Source organism: Diaphorina citri, unplaced genomic scaffold (assembly GCF_000475195.1).
Source record: "Diaphorina citri unplaced genomic scaffold, Diaci psyllid genome assembly version 1.1 scaffold3623, whole genome shotgun sequence".
Taxonomy (NCBI): Eukaryota; Metazoa; Arthropoda; class Insecta; order Hemiptera; family Psyllidae; genus Diaphorina; species Diaphorina citri.
This window is the reverse complement of record NW_007381023.1, coordinates 2,133-20,282: the sequence shown is the minus strand read 5'-3', so window position 1 is coordinate 20,282 and position 18,150 is coordinate 2,133. Positions and strand designations below refer to the sequence as shown.

The 18,150-nt window shown below is 37.3% G+C and overlaps 4 protein-coding genes and 1 long non-coding RNA gene across 6 annotated transcripts in view; 2 read left to right on the top strand and 3 right to left on the bottom strand.

The window, feature by feature from the left end:
- The first annotated feature begins 317 nt into the window (after window positions 1-317).
- On the top strand, window positions 318-14,945 carry LOC103520437 (biogenesis of lysosome-related organelles complex 1 subunit 2-like). The gene is made up of 4 exons (XM_008485529.3): window positions 318-528; window positions 13,627-13,937; window positions 14,144-14,175; window positions 14,647-14,945. The coding sequence occupies exons 2-4, from the start codon at window positions 13,692-13,694 to the stop codon at window positions 14,783-14,785; spliced, it is 417 nt and encodes a 138-aa protein (XP_008483751.1). The 5' UTR covers window positions 318-528; window positions 13,627-13,691; the 3' UTR covers window positions 14,786-14,945.
- LOC103520439 (biogenesis of lysosome-related organelles complex 1 subunit 2-like) lies at window positions 504-1,380 on the top strand. Its single transcript, XM_008485533.3, has 2 exons — window positions 504-871; window positions 1,177-1,380. Exons 1-2 carry the CDS (start codon window positions 594-596, stop codon window positions 1,313-1,315), a joined length of 417 nt encoding a protein of 138 aa, XP_008483755.1. The 5' UTR covers window positions 504-593; the 3' UTR covers window positions 1,316-1,380.
- Window positions 2,074-3,690, bottom strand: LOC108253842. The gene is made up of 2 exons (XR_001809825.2): window positions 2,913-3,690; window positions 2,074-2,766 (listed from the first exon to the last, which is right to left on the bottom strand). It is a non-coding gene; the product is annotated as an uncharacterized LOC108253842 (long non-coding RNA).
- Window positions 5,051-6,818, bottom strand: LOC103520438. Of its 2 annotated transcripts, XM_008485532.2 has the most exons (4): window positions 6,625-6,818; window positions 5,935-6,175; window positions 5,256-5,495; window positions 5,051-5,222 (listed from the first exon to the last, which is right to left on the bottom strand). In XM_008485532.2, the coding sequence occupies exons 1-4, from the start codon at window positions 6,740-6,742 to the stop codon at window positions 5,066-5,068; spliced, it is 756 nt and encodes a 251-aa protein (XP_008483754.1). In that variant the 5' UTR covers window positions 6,743-6,818; the 3' UTR covers window positions 5,051-5,065. The 2 variants fall into 2 exon arrangements, with proteins under 2 accessions (XP_008483754.1, XP_008483753.1); XM_008485531.2 differs by having other exon boundaries at window positions 5,051-5,495.
- The window catches only part of LOC103520440 (protein phosphatase 1 regulatory subunit 16A-like), a gene marked incomplete at its 5' end in the record, with an annotated part of 10,360 nt that continues 2,069 nt past the window's right edge, over window positions 9,860-18,150 (bottom strand). Inside the window, 2 exons of the mRNA XM_026831559.1 lie at window positions 9,860-9,924; window positions 9,982-10,206. Of these exons, the coding sequence (XP_026687360.1) occupies window positions 9,860-9,924; window positions 9,982-10,206 (290 nt within the window). The remainder of the gene's footprint in view (window positions 9,925-9,981; window positions 10,207-18,150) is intronic.

Here is an 18,150-nt window from a genome sequence, read left to right as displayed (position 1 = left end):
CCTTTCTGCCTATCTGAATTACTTACCATAAAACATTTACTGATTACTTGTACCTCAAACCGTTTACACTCTATTAGATCAAAACATAATTTTGGCAGCTCACTTTCTATAGCCTTAGGTGATAACACCAACAACCTGACCAATGTTATTTTGTTTCTCAAAGACATAGACCTTTACAAACATATCTAATTTTTTTTTTCTCCTACCACTCCCTTTCCTTGTCTTTAATCCACTCCTTTGTTGACCTTTACTTCATTGCCACTTTACTACCTGGCTGCCTGATCAACTATTCGTTCTCACAATGACCTGCTTCTGAAAACAACTAACCCCTGCCGTCAACAATCAGCGATCATCAAGACTCTATGTTCATCAAGCCCCCAGTTGAAGTGGATATTGTGCAGTTACATGTGACCGCTATACAAAAACCTGTTCATCATCATCATCATCATAGAAAGTAAAAAGTACTGATAAAAGTGAAAATTTTCCCATTTGATTAGTTTTCTAGATACAAAGTGAAACTCTGTGGAAATTTTCCCCCTACTCTACTCATCAATGAACATTTTTCAGTCGAGTGATTTAACTTCATCATAAAAATGACTGAAAATGTTGAGAACTCTCTGAGTAACAAAATGACATCTCTGTCGACAAGTACAAGTAGTTTTGAACCTATGATCTCACACGATCCTCGACTAAATGAATTAGCTACCAACATGTTCAAGAAGACTGCAGACTATTTGATTGGTGAATTGAATTCAACTCAAGCAGATTATGAAGTTCTCGAGAAAATGAACAATGCTACCATTACAAAATATTCGGATATGAAGCAGATCACAGTAAACATTTCTAACAGCATAGAGGAGCAAAACCAAAGGTAGGATGCCTTTATTGTTGCAGTAAGAGTTGTATGTATATTCTTTTATTTAACCAAGAAACCAAAGCCAACCTAGTTAGCTGGGAAGGCAGGGCACCAGCAACAAGAGCTAGGTGGTGGGTTCAATTCACCTTCTCCATAAAAAAAAAAAAAAAAAAAAATGTCATTGATCTTTGGACTAAAATTTCTTCACATGAGGAATTCTTTTATTTTTAATCCAAGATATAGGTAGGTACTGTATTCACCAATCCAAAAATACATAGCACTTGTTAATAAATTGTTCCTTTTTTTTCCTTTGTTTTCAGGTACAAGCAACTCATACCACAGCTCGAGCAAATAGATCAGATTTATGACAGTGTGTTGAAACTTGAGCAAGCTGCATATAAACTTGATCACTATGCCAAACGACTAGAAGCAAAGTTCAAACAATTGGAGAAACAATGAAAAGATTTATAAAGGCTGTGCAAAATAATAGGAATAATAAGGCATTATTTTATTATACCCTAAGGTTTTCTTTTCTAATTTTTTCTTACCCCACTCAAGCTGAGTCAGGTTAATTAATGTGGGGAGCTTGGAAATAAATGAAGGGTACAACTTCCATCACCAAAAAAAAAAAAAAAAAAAAAAAAAAAAAAAAAAAAAAAAATTTAAAACTCTTAAAAAATACAGAAGAAAAAAATCCATGGAAAAAAGTAAATGTTAAAATTACAAAATAATTAATGGAGTAAGGCTGAAAAACGATGTTGAAATATTGCCTGTACAAATTTGTAAAAACTCCATTTTACTTTCCTTACCTTATCCTACAGGAAGGAAAGTAATGTAATCGGGTCAAATTTTCGATGGTCAGTTTTTAGTGTCAAAACACGTTTTGAGGTCCCTAGAGCCTAAATCCAAAGTTTCAGCCAGTGGTCCGTGTGTGTGTCTGTCTGTAAACAAAATATCTCGAGAACGGTAAGAGCTAGAGACTTGAAATTTGGTATGTAGCTGTCAAATGTGACAAGGATGTGACACGAAACTTTGGTAGAGATGGTTGCTGCGCTTGGCGGTATTTTGACCACTTTTGGACAGATTTCGACCGTTTTTTGGCGGTTTTCAGCTATAGCGACAAAACGGTTAGAGCTATTGTAAAAGTTAGGGTAAAAGAACACTCAAATAAGCATCATTCAATAGGATAAGGAAAGTCGTGTGATGTTCACACCAGATTTTTTTTTTTTTTTTTTTTTTTTTTTTTTTATACAAATCTAAAAGAAAATAAAAGTACTGAAAGTCCTAACTATAGTGCTGTGCTAAACACAAAACAGCATATCACAATGGCAGGTAAATAATTTACTAAGAGTTAATTACAAAGGGTACAACCTAGATATTTTCATTATAAAAGGAGGGAAGACTTCAACATATCCTAACAAAAATGTTAGGTGATGTATCCTAAGCACTAATAAAATACACAATAACATTCTGCTTGATAAATAATAAAAATGCATAGAGGCAAATGAATAGAAAAAGGGAAAAAAGTAAATGCTTTAGTTAAAAAAATAAAAATAAATCTAGACACTTTCATTGTCAAAATCTGAGAGCATGGCAATGTACCAGACCAAGTTCCAGTTCTTTTATACTTTTTAGGAATAAATTGTGCTATCAATATGAGTATTAAGTAAATGCTAAACGATAAATGATAATAAAAAAATAAGTACCTCTATGTCAAATCACAACCATGATTGTAAATAAATGCAAAAATCAATTGACAGGATAATAGACCCTTTTGTAAAACATTCTCAACTATACCATCCTAATAAAATCCTATACACATGTATAAATACTCGTACAAGGTATATTATATCAAGAAAAAAAGTAATTAGATTGGACCTAACATAGAATATAAACATCATCTTATAAACCTAATATCTAAATAAAGCGATTCTGAACTATACCATACTAATAAAATCCTATACACATGTATAAATACTCGTACATGGTATATTATATCAAGAAAAAAAGTAATTAGATTGGACCTAACATAGAATATAAACATCATCTTATAAACCTAATATCTAAATAAAGCTCTCATTTACGTAATGTAGAGGGAAAAATATAATTATTCAGAGAAAGAAATCACATTATATTAGATCAGTCAAAGAGAAGATTTTTTTTTTCTTTCTTTTTTTTTCAAATAATATGGAATGTAAAAAAAATGTAATAAACTAACAATCTTATAAAGAGAACAATGGATAGTTTTACGATGGATTATTATTTATCTCTAATGTAATGAGACTAAAAAAATAAGAAATGTATCAGGACGGTTTCAATAACTATATCAGGGATAATGGCTGATTTGCACTAGGCTGAGTAACTGAGTAGGTATATTGCTCCTCTTTCAAAAGACTCGTAAGTATTCTATCCTGATTCAAAAGAACAGTGCTCGTATAGTACGCTGATTAAAAAATAAGTATTCTGATTAAAAAATAAGGAAAGTAAAAAAGTCCGTGCGATGTCATAGTAGTGTTAGCCTAGTCTAAATCAGCCTTTACTGGCACAATATTTGACGTTGACATTGGTTTTTCCGGACAGGGAAAGTAAGTAAGTAATCAGCCTTTAGCCACAATTTGTTATGGCAGTTAATCCGTTCGTTTTAATTTTAAATTAACTTGATTGGCTCCTCTTAATCGAAACCTAAAAATTAACCAATATGATAGCTTAATCCGGATGGATTAACAATTTCAAACTGTGATCCTGAACATAGATGTTCAAAATTATCAACAAGGAATTACTTTAAATAAATAAATAAATTACATCAGAAAGATACACGAGGGAAGAAACAAGATTGAAAATGATATATCGCTGAGAACATCGTTTTTGTAGTTTAAAGACTCGGTGTTTCTGCAAGAAATTGGAGCGGTTTAGCATATCGAACGAATTCGTAAATGAAAACTGGACGATATTAATGATAATAACTCGATGTTTATGATAATAAATCGATGTTTATGCATCAAGATACTCGTACCTATGTACCAGCCTAGTTAGCTTGGTTGGTAGCGCGTCTGCCTTGTAAATACTAGTCCGCGGGTTCGATTCCCGCCCGAGGTGGATTTTATCCTGATCGGATAATGTTCGTTCTCGGAACGGCTGGCTTTTTTCTATCCTGTCTTCCTTCCCTCTTCGCTTTTCGGGATGATAAGACCTTAGTAGTTACAGTTCCCTCTATCAAACCTCTTGAAAACAAAAAGATCTGTATGGAAGTAACAATGTTTATGATAATATCGACATGTTTATGATAACATACGCCCACACGTCTGCACATACTTGAGGTTTTCCTTGAAGATTCTTATTGCTCCTCTTTCAAAAGACTCGTAAGTATTCTATCCTGATTCAAAAGAATAGTGCTCGTATAGTACGCTGATTAAAAAAAATAAGTATTCTGATTAAAAAATAAGGAAAGTAAAAAAGTCCGTGCGATGTCATAGTAGTGTTAGCCTAGTCTAAATCAGCCTTTACTGGCACAATATTTGACGTTGACATTGGTTTTTCCGGACAGGGAAAGTAAGTAAGTAATCAGCCTTTAGCCACAATTTGTTATGGCAGTTAATCCGTTCGTTTTAATTTCAAATTAATTTGATTGGCTCCTCTTAATCCAAAACTAAAAATTAACCAATGTGATAGCTTAATCCGGATGGATTAACAATTTCAAACTGTGATCCTGAGCATTGATGTTCAAAATTATCAACAAGGAATTACTTTAAATAAATAAATAAATTACATCAGAAAGATACACGAGGGAAGAAACAAGATTGAAAAATAAAGGAAAACTGCAAGACTTGACAACAAAGAGCATATTTTACTATCGGAATAAATACACCTAGACTCACAGAGCCCGATATTAATATGGCGCGATAGAACAATTTTTTTTTTTTTTTTTTAAGATGAGTGTTCCACCGCCGTTTTTATTTCGTAGCAATGAAACAACTGCTACATTAGACGCATGTGGCCTGTGTCGTAGCATGCCCATCCCGTAGTATGCCTCTCATCAGATGGGCGAGAAGAGACACAATACTTCCCATTTAGGTGCTGGCTCAACACGAGAACACCAGAAAGTAACCCGTTGAAATATTTGCAATCAAAAAACGAGTACAAATTTTTGTCGATGGTGGAATTCGAACCCGGGACCTTCTGAGAGGGGACTAACATCTTAGTTTTTTGCCCCTAAATTACGAGGTTAAAGTACCACTTACCATCGGCCAAAGTCCATATGTTAGTCTTCTCTGAAGACCCATGGTCAGCATCCTTCATTTCTACATCATCTCCCCTGTGGTGCCCATTCCTGTGTAGAAACACTGATTGCGACTCGTTCTTTCCCTTCCTTGAATCAACAAGCGACTCGTTCTTTCCCTTCCTTGATGCACCTTGCAACTCATTCCTTCTCTTCTTGGGTGCATTGTGCGACTCGCTCTCGAGACTCTTGCTCTTGAGCAGTGACTCTACGGTGAACACGCGCGACACGTGCGACGCGCTATTGGGGCGCGACATCTGTGGTGCGCTATTGGGGCGCGCCGTGTCGTGGTTTGATTGGCCGACGTAGATTTTGACGAGTTGCACGAGAGGAGGTTTGGGAATGCGGCTCATGAAGCATAAGCTGGGGGGGAAATTGTAAATGTAAATGTAAAACTAAATAAATACCTCCTACTAATAAGATTTTTTTTTTCAAGAAGTTTGATAGAGGGTACAGGTACAGGTTTTTGGGTTACACTGTACAGGTTTTTGTTTCAAATCAAGGCCGCGGGCTTGAATCCCGCGCTACCAACCAAGCTAACTAGAGCTGTATTTTATTACGTGACTTTGGACGTAATGGCGCCACCACACCCGTTGCCAGTCCAAAGGGAAATTTCGCATGATGACTAAAAAAAAGTCACATAAAATACGGCTTAGGCTGGCACAAATAAGAATACTATTTTTTCACCTTGTCCACATGATCTCCCTACTGAGTCAGACGTTTAACTGTTAGTATGATGGAACAACTTGTTCTAAGCTGACAGTCTAACTAAAGCATTACCTTATACTTATAGCTGACTTACCTATCCAGAAAGAGCAACGTATGTTGGCTGGGATTTTGCATGGCCTCCTCCAGAACCTCTTTGAACTCGCTCGGATGAGGCAGTTTGCCTTTGAGTACAATGGCGTGCTTGAGCTTGGTGTAGGTCGAGTCGGCTACTTTGACTATCAGCTCGAACTGCTGCTTGACAGACAGCTCCGTGCCTATGTTGCGCTTCATGAGGTCCAACTTGATGTGGAGACAGCGCTCCAGCTTGGAAAACCCTGAAGGAATGATAGAAAGTAAACCTTGAAAAATCGCAAAGTAAAAAAAAAAGCAAAGGAACTAAGAAAAAGTAAACCCTGATAGTAGCAAAGTAAGCAAGAATGCTTTCCTTCCTATAGGAAAGGACCAGTGTCTTGCTGTGGGACTATTATCAGAGCAGCCAAACTTTAACCAGCCTGGCTAGCTGGAGGTTACAAAGGGTTTATCATACTTCAAAGGAGAAGCACAGGTCCTCATGATAGTTGACTACGGTTCGGGACAAGTCATGTAATCTTGGCTAGAGACCATCAACCCGCCTCAGTGCAGCTACATCGCTACAACACCAACAACAAAAAGAACACCAACACCACCACAACAACAACACCAACACCGACGAAGACAATAACACCAACACCACCACACCAAGACCAACACCGACACAAACACCAACAACACAGTATGTACAAACCTCTACTGATGTCATTAATCCAGAGGGCTGCCTGTTTGCTCTTGAGGTCATCATCTTGAGTGGTCACTTCTACAAGTAACTTCATCAAATCTAGAAGTAGGTGGTGTTTATTCAGCATGTTCAGGATTGGGGTCCATGCTGATAAGAGTTCTGAGCGTGGAAATTTGTTGTCTGTAATATAAAAAGGAATTTTAATTGATTTAATTCAACTCAATTTTCATTGTGTCATTTAATATAGTTCAGTCGACTTAGACAATGGTTCAAATCACCAGCTTTCTATTTAATTTCCCGTGTTTTAGTGTTAAATGTTACCGATATACGTGCTTTTTCGTTAGTGTTTCGTAAAATATTGACATATCCACCTGATGATGATCCAATGATCGAAATGCGCATCGTGTAATTGTAAGTAACAAACATGGTATCTTAAGGCTAAATAATTGAGAAATTACACTGATTGATCTCAGGTACCATAAGCATTGTACAAAACAATACAATTAAAGTATTATTAAAATTGTGTAGTCTGTGGTACTTTAGACCTTGTTTAGACTGCCAAAGTAAAGGGACTTCTCAGTCTCATTCTGGCAGTATAAACAGAGTACCTATATTCTCTTCTATGCTACTTTAGTACATACAAGTTATACCTATGACCACAAACTGAGTGTTTAACTCTTGACTAAACCAGTCTGATAGGCTGAAACTTTTGAAATCAACCAATCAGACTGCTTAATCCGAGTTTGAGAGTTATAATTAAACCGTTTATACTCAGATTAGTGAAATAGTCACAAATCAATATCACGTTTTGTTTTCAAATGTCAATCTTCAGCGTGGGGACTTGTTTAAAATAGGGGTCGCTCCTGTATTTTTTTTTTTTTTTTTTTTTTTTTAAAGACGACTGGAAGATAAGCTTGGTGAAGAAGTGGCGGGTGACATGTAGATAGTATGAGTATGGTTACATACCTGTGGTATAGCTAGTTTCCGTGGGCAGATCCACTACAGGGCGACTGGAAGATAAGCTTGGTGAAGAAGTGGCGGGTGACATGTAGATAGTATGAGTATGGTTACATACCTGTGGTATAGCTAGTTTCCGTGGGCAGATCCACTACAGGATCGAAAAACGAGTACAAATTTTTGTCGATGGTGGGATTCGAACCCGGAACCTTCTGCATGGCAAGCAAGCGCGTTACCACTGGACCAAACGTGCCCCCGTAAATTTAAACAAATAAAAAACTCGGAGGATAAAGTAAATAACTACAAAGGTTTTTAAATATAATTATCTACAGTATGAGTGCATAACTACGGTAGATCCATGCATGACTGTTTTCCTACCTGTGGAGTAGCTAGTTTCCGTGGGCAGATCCACTACAGGACGACTGGAAGATAAGCTTGGTGAAGAAGTGGCGGGTGACATGGACCTGACTGTAGATAGTAGAGAGGGAGGGGAGAGGGGATCACTGGGGGATTGTGCCTGGAAAACAAAGTTAACATTAGTTGTGTTTTACTTTCGGAAAAGCTACCTCCGTGGCCAAGTGAGTATCACGCGAGGCTTGCACGTCGGAAGTTTTTTTTTTTTTTCTTTCGGGACGATAAGACCTTAGCAGTTATCTCTATCAAACCTCTTGGAAAAAGGAGCGAAACCTTTATTATTAACTCTTACCTTTCTGTAAACATTTACACATGTTACTATGTATAGGCCGGGCTCTTGACGTTCGCACGTCTCCCCGCACGCTTGATATTTACAACCTGTATAGTTGAATCCATAAAAAGCAGACCATGTTTAGACTGGGTAAAGAGATTAAAACTTGAACGGAATTTAAAATCACTTTGTGAACCCCCGCCCTTACCTTGGTAAGTTCTGTATTAGCGAGATTAAAACTTAAACGGAGTTTAAACTCACTTTGTGAACCCCCGCTCTTACCTTGGTAAGTTCTGTATTAGCGAGATTAAAACTTAAACGGAGTTTAAACTCACTTTGTGAACCCCCGCCCTTACCTTGGTAAGTTCTGTATTAGCGAGATTAAAACTTAAACGGAGTTTAAACTCACTTTGTGAACCCCCGCCCTTACCTTGGTAAGTTCTGTATTAGCGAGATTAAAACTTAAACGGAGTTTAAACTCACTTTGTGAACCCCCGCCCTTACCTTGGTAAGTATATTTTACTAGCTGAATTCCGTCGCTTCGCTCCGGAATCCCGCTAGTTCATCCCGAGGCATGGCCAAACTTGTGGAAAAGGCATGGCCGAACTTGAGGCATGGCCAAACTTGTGGAAAAGGCATGGCCGAACTTGAGGCATGGCCAAACTTGTGGAAAAGGCATGGCCGAACTTGAGGCATGGCCAAACTTGTGGAAAAGGCATGGCCGAACTTGAGGCATGGCCAAACTTGTGGAAAAGGCATGGCCGAACTTGAGGCATGGCCAAACTTGTGGAAAAGGCATGGCCGCACTTGTATTTATCAAACTAAAAACATAAACGAAACTCAATATTAGGCGAGCGAGGAAAAGTTTTCTCTCCCGCAGTCTCTGCACTCTGTGTATTTCTTATGGTGATTTTAGCGATCAAAAATTGGTCATATCTCAGGATCGGTTTAGATTTTCGCAAAATCCTTTCTTGTTGCACACCTAGACCATAAAAGGAATATTCCTATCAAATTTCAGCTTTCTAGGTGTTGTGGTTCTGGAGATAGAGCGATCAGTGTGTGAAATGTGAATGAGTTCTCGTTCTTATAATATAAGATTTACTAGCTGAATTCCGTCGCTTCGCTCCGGAATCCCGCTAGTTCATCCCGAGGCATGGCCAAGCTTGTGGAAAAGGCATGGCCGAACTTGTATTTTTATCAAACTAAAAACATAAACGAAACTCAATATTAGGCGAGCGAGGAAAAGTTTTCTCTCCCTCAGTCTCTGCACTCTGTGTATTTCTTATGGTTATTTTAGCGATCAAAAATTGATCATATCTCAGGATCGGTTTAGATTTTCGCAAAATCCTTTCTTATTGCACACCTAGACCATAAAAGGAATATTCCTACCAAATTTCAGCTTTCTAGGTGTTGTGGTTCTGGAGATAGAGCGATCAGTGTGTGAAATGTGAATGGATCTTGATTTTATAATATAAGATCTTATATTATAAAAACAAGATCCATTCACTCATTCACATTTCATATTCACACACTGATCGCTCTATCTCGAGAACCACAACACCTAGAAAGCTGAAATTTGGTAGGAATATTCCTTGCGAAAATCTAAACCGATCCTGATATATGTTCCCCCATCACATCGCTTGTGGTGGCCCATCGCTTGGGTACGACTGAGGCAAGGATTTTTTATTTTAAGGAAAAAACCCTTTTTTTTTCACTTGTCTCACTCACATTGTTGGCAGCTTGCAGTCTCAATCTAGCCTCCTCCAGGGTATCTTTCTTCGTAATGAGTACTTTGTCCCGTATGGAAGTCCGACGTACACTCTGTGCCCGCGTATTATTACTCTGCGTTCGTTTGACGCGGCGACGCGTTGCTTCCGCCATCTTCTTGGATTCTTGTTCGGATTTCAACGCCAGAATGCGCTCGCGTAGTTCCGGATCCTCGCAGATGTCTGAATCATAGAGGAAGAGAGATTTTCATCAATATTTAGGTTAAAAAAAAGTGTGAACATAACACAACCTTAATGACAAAACCTGGGGAAAAATCACGAAATCTTCAGGAAAAAAAAATCCCGGAATTGTCAGAAAAAAATCTCGAAATCTTCAGGAAAAATTTCCGAAAAAGATGTATGTAGGTACAGGTACATTATGTACAATTGTACATACGTGTTAATCCCACTTTAATAAGGTTGAACTGGCATACTTTTTACGTCTTTTATCCATAAGAGATAATCACAATTTGGTTCAATTTTAACGAAATATTGAACTCGGGTAGCTACTTGGAATAAAAATACAAAATTTCATCTGTTTACAACAAACCGTTCTCGAGGTATCTTGTATGCGTAGTGCGTAGGTTTGCAACGTACATACATATTTAAGTACATTTTCCCCCGCCTAAATTTTTTAAATCAAAAGATCGCGTCCGTATTTAGGGGGGGGGGGCGAGGGGGCCCAGTCCTCACCCCCGAGCTTCATTTTCCCCCTTTTCTGAACGTCAGACTCCGAAAATTTGGGGTCGAGGGGTCCGACCACCCCCCTTTTTTTTCTCTTGTACTTTTGTACTGTGGGCCAGACTCAAAATTTCGACGTTCTGAAAAGTTTAGGTTACTTTACTACGTTTGCGATCTGGAGTAAAAATTGAGTGCCATATCCACAGCAAGGAGGAAGGATTTATTTGTTTCTTTCATTTTCATTACTCGGTGCATAACTTTATTTTTGAAGCATTAATATAGATTTTACAATCTGGCAACAGTGTTCAGTAATTTGTAAACAACCACATATCAGTGATGATTTGATGATAAGGAAAAAAAGTTGGGAATTTGGGAATCATTTCTACTAGTTTTTTATCTTTTCTTTTCCTGATTTAATTTGAAAATAATGCTTTTAAACCGAAAACCCTAGCCCTGTACAAGTTTCTGAGGATCTCCACACAAAAGCTGAAGTTTTCCTGATCTCTGTACCTTGCCAGTGTACCGTTACATCTCCTGAATTTTCAGGTAAGACCACACTATACACAATTACACACCTTGAGTGAGCAACTAAACACCAAAAACCACTTGATTCTTCCAGTTCTTAAGCTAAGTGGCAACTGAAAACGATATTGCACAAGTTTTTTTGAGCAAGACACATACAAAGTCACAGGAAAGTCTCTTGAGTCTTGCTCAAGCTAACTTGAACACAGTAGAACCTCATTTGAGGGAGGGTTGCAGTCGGTGGAAATCTACTTTGTTTGGAGGTAAATAGGTACAATCATGAGTGTTTCCTGGGGTAGGTACCTATCTCATTGAAAAACATCTGTGAAAGTATGCTGGTACGTACTAATTAAGTGTCAGCATTACTTAACTTAATCCAAAAGTTTTTTTTTTTCAAAATAAGATTCACAACCGGTGCACCGGCTAGAGTCCACCGGTTGATGTAACACTGGTGGATTGGTGGATAAAAAAAACTCAATTTTTATCATTTCAAAAAATTTGGATCTTTTACTAGCCCAACCTTAATGTTATAGCTTTATATTTTTATAAAACTTGTTGAAAACTTGAAAATAAACAAAAAAGTGTGTCACCACAAAAAAAAGTGTGTCACCAATCGAATCAACCAGCTCGAGGAGGGGTGGATCTCAAGAGCTAAACGTTTAATTTGGTGGACAGTCACAATCAACCGTTTAGTAAAAAAAACTTTTATTTTGTCATTTGGTGGATTGGTTGATCAACTGGTGCACCGGCTGTGAGTCATTTTCAAAAAAAAAACTTTTGGATTATCATGTTGTCCTTGAAATAATTTTACGAATATTGAGAATTGAGATGAACAATAATGTATTATGTTATCCTTGGCATTATTGCAAACTAGTGTTAATTTGAACCGGAGAACCTTGAGGTCACAAAGGAGATCTATGCAGCTTGCAATTTTTGTAAATCTCTCTTACAGAGTTATCATTTGAGTTAAGATGGAGAACTGGATGTAACAAAACCCTATATGAATGTGGTAGCCCAATGCCACAGTCTGTGTAAGGTGTACCTATGTACCCATTAAATTTCCACAGCCTCCATTGTATCAGTAAACATTTGATAATACTCTATAAATTTAATTACATTATTTTAAGTTTCAGATATAAGTACTTATTTATTTCAGTGTAAGTAAAGACCTGTGCAAAAGGGCCTCAGTCAAAGACAAAGGTTCAGTTTTTCTTGTATAAACTAGTAATAATGCTTTGAATAGGTAATAAATAGGGTACAGATTACAATCAGAATAAAATAATAATAAAATACACTATTTTGACAAAGCACAATTCGGTACTCAATGCTCTGAAGCTTTGTCCACAAAATAGCATGCATACCATGGTAAGTGAAAGTATCGAGAACAATAGAAGATCAACAGGATATGTGGCATTTCTGAGTTAGTATTAATGGGCAAATAACATTTGTACATTATCTGACATTCCACTACTTACCTTGTTAGAGCTGACGATATACAGAGCTTATGAGAAAGACAATAGAGTTTTCCCACTGAGAGAAAAGTGAATGGAATGGAAATTGAAACAAATAACTGTAAATCTTGACACTCCCCTGTCACTCAAACAGTTAGGAGAAATGTGAGATTCCTGTGTAAAAAGTCATGGTTTTTGTGGCGTAGACCGATGATATAAGCTTCTTGAACAAAAGTTTTGCCAAAATCTTCCCTAAAAAATGAAGTTAAAGCTTTTTATTTTAAATTAAAGGACACCATTCAGTTCTTACTTCAACTGCTTCAACACCTTCCCATGGTACAAAATTTGAATTTTCGGGGGTTCAGCGACCGTTCTCTCATCGCATGTTTCCGGACATCGGAAAAAGTTGTGCTCGAACATTTTTTTGAGACAGTGTTGCCAACTAGTGCATGAGCATAATTTTTTTTCAGTTGCGAAAATCGATTTTTATTAATTATCACGAAAACCGATTAATCGATTTTCATCATTTCCACTGGTCGCTACTGCATTAAAGTAGGTAGCCACTCAATTGTCCTCACGAGGCTGAGTGCACCTCGAACTTCAAGCACAGAGCCGAAAAAACTTCGACCCTGCCGAGAATCGAACCCAGGACCTCCGGGTTGAGCGTATGTGCTCTTGACTACTCACTCGGTCATAGACTTACCTGCGAACCGCTGCACACTGGGCGATGATAGAGGGGAGGCGCCCCCCAGGGACTCCGGTGATAATTGTGACCCCGCACACAGGGACCCGGTTCTACTTTGTGCCCTCTGCTTCTTCAGTTCAGCCAGAGTTCCAGCGTTAATAGTGACGGAGACGTGAATGTTGATCTTCCCATTGTCCTCTGTCAATAGAGATTGAAGTATTATTAAAATGGAGGAGTTGCAAATGAAAGTGAAACTCTGTGGAAATTTTCCCCCTACTCTACTCATCAATGAACATTTTTCAGTCGAGTGATTTAACTTCATCATAAAAATGACCGAAAACGTTGAGAACTCTCTGAGTAACAAAATGACATCTCTGTCGACAAGTACAAGTAGTTTTGAACCTATGATCTCACATGATCCTCGACTAAATGAATTAGCTACCAACATGTTCAAGAAGACTGCAGACTATTTGATTGGTGAATTGAGTTCAACTCAAGCAGATTATGAAGTTCTTGAGAAAATGAACAATGCTACCATTACAAAATATTCGGATATGAAGCAGATCACAGTAAACATTTCCTTCAGTTCAGCCAGAGTTCCAGCGTTAATAGTGACGGAGACGTGAATGTTGATCTTCCCATTGTCCTCTGTCAATAGAGATTGAAGTAGGTATTCAATGTGATTTCTCAATTATTTAGCCTTAAGATACCATGTTTGTTACTTACAATTACACGATGCGCATTTCGATCATTGGATCATCGTTTATTATGGAACATAAACATTTCTAACAGCATAGAGGAGCAAAACCAAAGGTAGGATGCCTTTATTGTTGCAGTAAGAGTTGTATGTATATTCTTTTATTTAACCAAGAAACCAAAGCCATCCTATTTAGTCGGGAAGGCAGCGCACCAGCAACAAGAGCTAGGTGGTGGGTTCAATTCTCCTTCTCCATAAAAAAAAGTCATTGATCTTTGGACTGAAATTTCTTCACATGAGGAATTCTTTTATTTTTAATCCAAGATCCAAGATATAAGTAGGTACTGTATTCACCAATCCAAAAATACATAGCACTTGTTAATAAATTGTTCCTTTTTTTTCCTTCAATTCCCCTTACCCAAAAAAAAAAAAAAAAAAAAAAATGTCATTGATCTTTGGACTAAAATTTCTTCACATGAGGAATTCTTTTATTTTTAATCCAAGATATAGGTAGGTACTGTATTCACCAATCCAAAAATACATAGCACTTGTTAATAAATTGTTCCTTTTTTTTCCTTTGTTTTCAGGTACAAGCAACTCATACCACAGCTCGAGCAAATAGATCAGATTTATGACAGTGTGTTGAAACTTGAGCAAGCTGCATATAAACTTGATCACTATGCCAAACGACTAGAAGCAAAGTTCAAACAATTGGAGAAACAATGAAAAGATTTATAAAGGCTGTGCAAAATAATAGGAATAATAAGGCATTATTTTATTATACCCTAAGGTTTTCTTTTCTAATTTTTTCTTACCCCACCCAAGCTGGGTTAGGTTAATTAATGTGGGGAGCTTGGATATAAATGGAGGGTACAACTTCCATCATTTTTAAAAAAAAAAAAGAAAAAAAAAATCAAATTAACTTTGAACTCTCATGAAACAAACAACAAGAATTGAAGGAATGAATAATTTTGTGATTTATTTATTTTACTCAACAAAAAGGAATCTAAAAAAAGAACAGTCTATAGTTTTTTTTTTTATTTATTTAGAAATCAAACAACATCAATATACAATATTATACTCTACAACTCACTATACAGAAGAAAAAAATCCATGGAAAAAAGTAAATGTTAAAATTACAAAATAATTAATGGAGTAAGGCTGAAAAACGATGTTGAAATATTTTATTTATTTAGAAATCAAACAACATCAATATACAATATTATACTCTACAACTCACTATACAGAAGAAAAAAATCCATGGAAAAAATACTTAAATGTTAAAATTACAAATTAATGGAGTAAGGCTGAAAAACGATGTTGAAATATTTGCCTGTACATTAATAAATGGTCAATTCCTATGTAAAAAGTAGTGAAAAATCCAAATCTGAGGTCGAAACTCCGAAAAAGTAACTTTTTGGTAAGTTCTGTATTAGCGAGATTAAAACTTGAACGGAGTTTAAACTCACTTTGTGAACCCCCGCCCTTACCTTGGTAAGTTCTGTATTAGCGAGATTAAAACTTGAACGGAGTTTAAACTCACTTTGTGAACCCCCGCCCTTACCTTGGTAAGTTCTGTATTAGCGAGATTAAAACTTGAACGGAGTTTAAACTCACTTTGTGAACCCCCGCCCTTACCTTGGTAAGTTCTGTATTAGCGAGATTAAAACTTGAACGGAGTTTAAACTCACTTTGTGAACCCCCGCCCTTACCTTGGTAAGTTCTGTATTAGCGAGATTAAAACTTGAACGGAGTTTAAACTCACTTTGTGAACCCCCGCCCTTACCTTGGTAAGTTCTGTATTAGCGAGATTAAAACTTGAACGGAGTTTAAACTCACTTTGTGAACCCCCGCCCTTACCTTGGTAAGTTCTGTATTAGCGAGATTAAAACTTGAACGGAGTTTAAACTCACTTTGTGAACCCCCGCCCTTACCTTGGTAAGTTCTGTATTAGCGAGATTAAAACTTGAACGGAGTTTAAACTCACTTTGTGAACCCCCGCCCTTACCTTGGTAAGTTCTGTATTAGCGAGATTAAAACTTGAACGGAGTTTAAACTCACTTTGTGAACCCCCGCCCTTACCTTGGTAAGTTCTGTATTAGCGAGATTAAAACTTGAACGGAGTTTAAACTCACTTTGTGAACCCCCGCCCTTACCTTGGTAAGTTCTGTATTGGCGTTTGTTACAGCAGCCATACCATCAGGTTCATATCTAGCTGTCAGTTTATTCAATGAGGAGTACTTGCTATTATTTAGAGTTCCAGTGGAGTTTGCATTGATGACTGTTGTACTAGTGTGGTGACGAGATGAATCATTGGATAGATCTAGTGACTGCATGGGACAAGAGGAAAAAAAAACAGAGATTATTATAATGATCTAGAACCAAGATCTAGAATATATATGTTAGAAATTGACCTTATTAATATAAGTAACTAGCTGAATGCCGTCGTTTCATCCCTAGGCATGGCCAAACTTGTAGAAAAGGCAGGGCCGAACTTGTATTAGAAAATAATAAAAATACGGTCGCGCTGCGCGCTCCCTATCAACTACATAGTTATCAAACTAAAAACATAAACGAAACTCAAAATGTTGGTCGAGAGCGGAACATTTCTCTCCCGCAGTCTCTGCACTCTGTGTATTGCTAATGCCTATAAGATAGGCGAAACTCGAGTCGGAGTAGAAAAACACAAATACCTAGTATCCAGTAATAATAGAAACGGTAAGAATAAAGATAAATGAAGATGTAGAAAAAATATCAAGACCCCTTCCTCAGTGGTGTAGTGATTAGTACAGTGGCTTTTGGATCTGGAGTATTCTGGAGATTGGTGGTTTGAGTCCAAATCGAGTCATAAAATCTAGCGTAAAAAAATCCGAATCGAGTCATAAAATCTATGCTTAAATTTGTACGAATAGAATCTGAAAGACAATGCGATGTGGTATAGAAGACCTTTTTTGGAATCGAACCCACGACCAAGCGCTTACAAGGCAGACATTAGAAAACACAGTTCGCCCAAAAAGGTTCCACATTAGAAAAAATAATAAAACATTTCAAATAGATCAGTTGCGCTTACTTTGGTGATGTTTCAAAGTCACAGAGCAGGAAAAATGAGGACCAACGGAATTTTTCTTTTTCTTCTACGACTTCTAGATCCCGAGATAAATCGATTTAAAAAATACCGGTAAATCGTGAACTTTGACGTCACGGCATACGCTCCCGTAGGCGATGAAGTCACATCAAATGTCCCGAGCAAAGATCCCTCGCAGGCAACGCATTAATGTGTTTGTGCGCATACGTTTCTGCGCAGTTCTTTCCGCTCCTCCGCTAGCGCGCTTGCATAGTGGCGCTACCTAACGGACGAAAAAAACAACTGCGTAAAGTCTGACGTCACACATATTTTAACTCTTTTATTAGAACGGTAAATAAAAATTGAATTTTCGACCTCTTACAGTTATTTTTTCGGAGAGTTGACCTCAGATTTCGATTTTTCCCAACTTTTTACATAGGAATCGACCATTTATTTATAATTTTTACCCATTTGCAACTGCTCCATTAGGTGTTTCTTTGTTTCACCCATGAGTACACTTAGACGACTTTCAACTCGGTTGCCAGACCGCACCCAACCTTTAGGCGTCCTTTTTATTACTTATAATATTCGAATTTGCTTGTAATTTATTTTTACATTTTTTTTTTTTTCTTCTAGTGTATACGCATTTATCCTGCTTAGTGCCCGGTGTTGAGTACGTAGCTTAGTGTCTTTCTATCGCTATTGTCGCTACCCTACTCAACCTTAGATTCTGAAGGTTACTAATATCGGAGCACTAAGTGTAAGTGTCTTGCTATTCTGGCTAGAGTACGATTGATTCATATTAATAGTAGTTCCGGACTATTCAAGTCAGCAGTGTCCTGATTGTCCAATACACGAAGAAGTGATAAGGTCAGTCAACGTCTAGATTCTTTTGTGGGACGCAACACATTTAGTTGTCGGTTCTAAGAGATGGTCTAAGTAATGCATGTTGTGTCGCTGTGAGAGCTAACTGAACCACATCGCGTTGCGCAGGATCCATGTAATGTATCCTTTCAGCGTATATTCA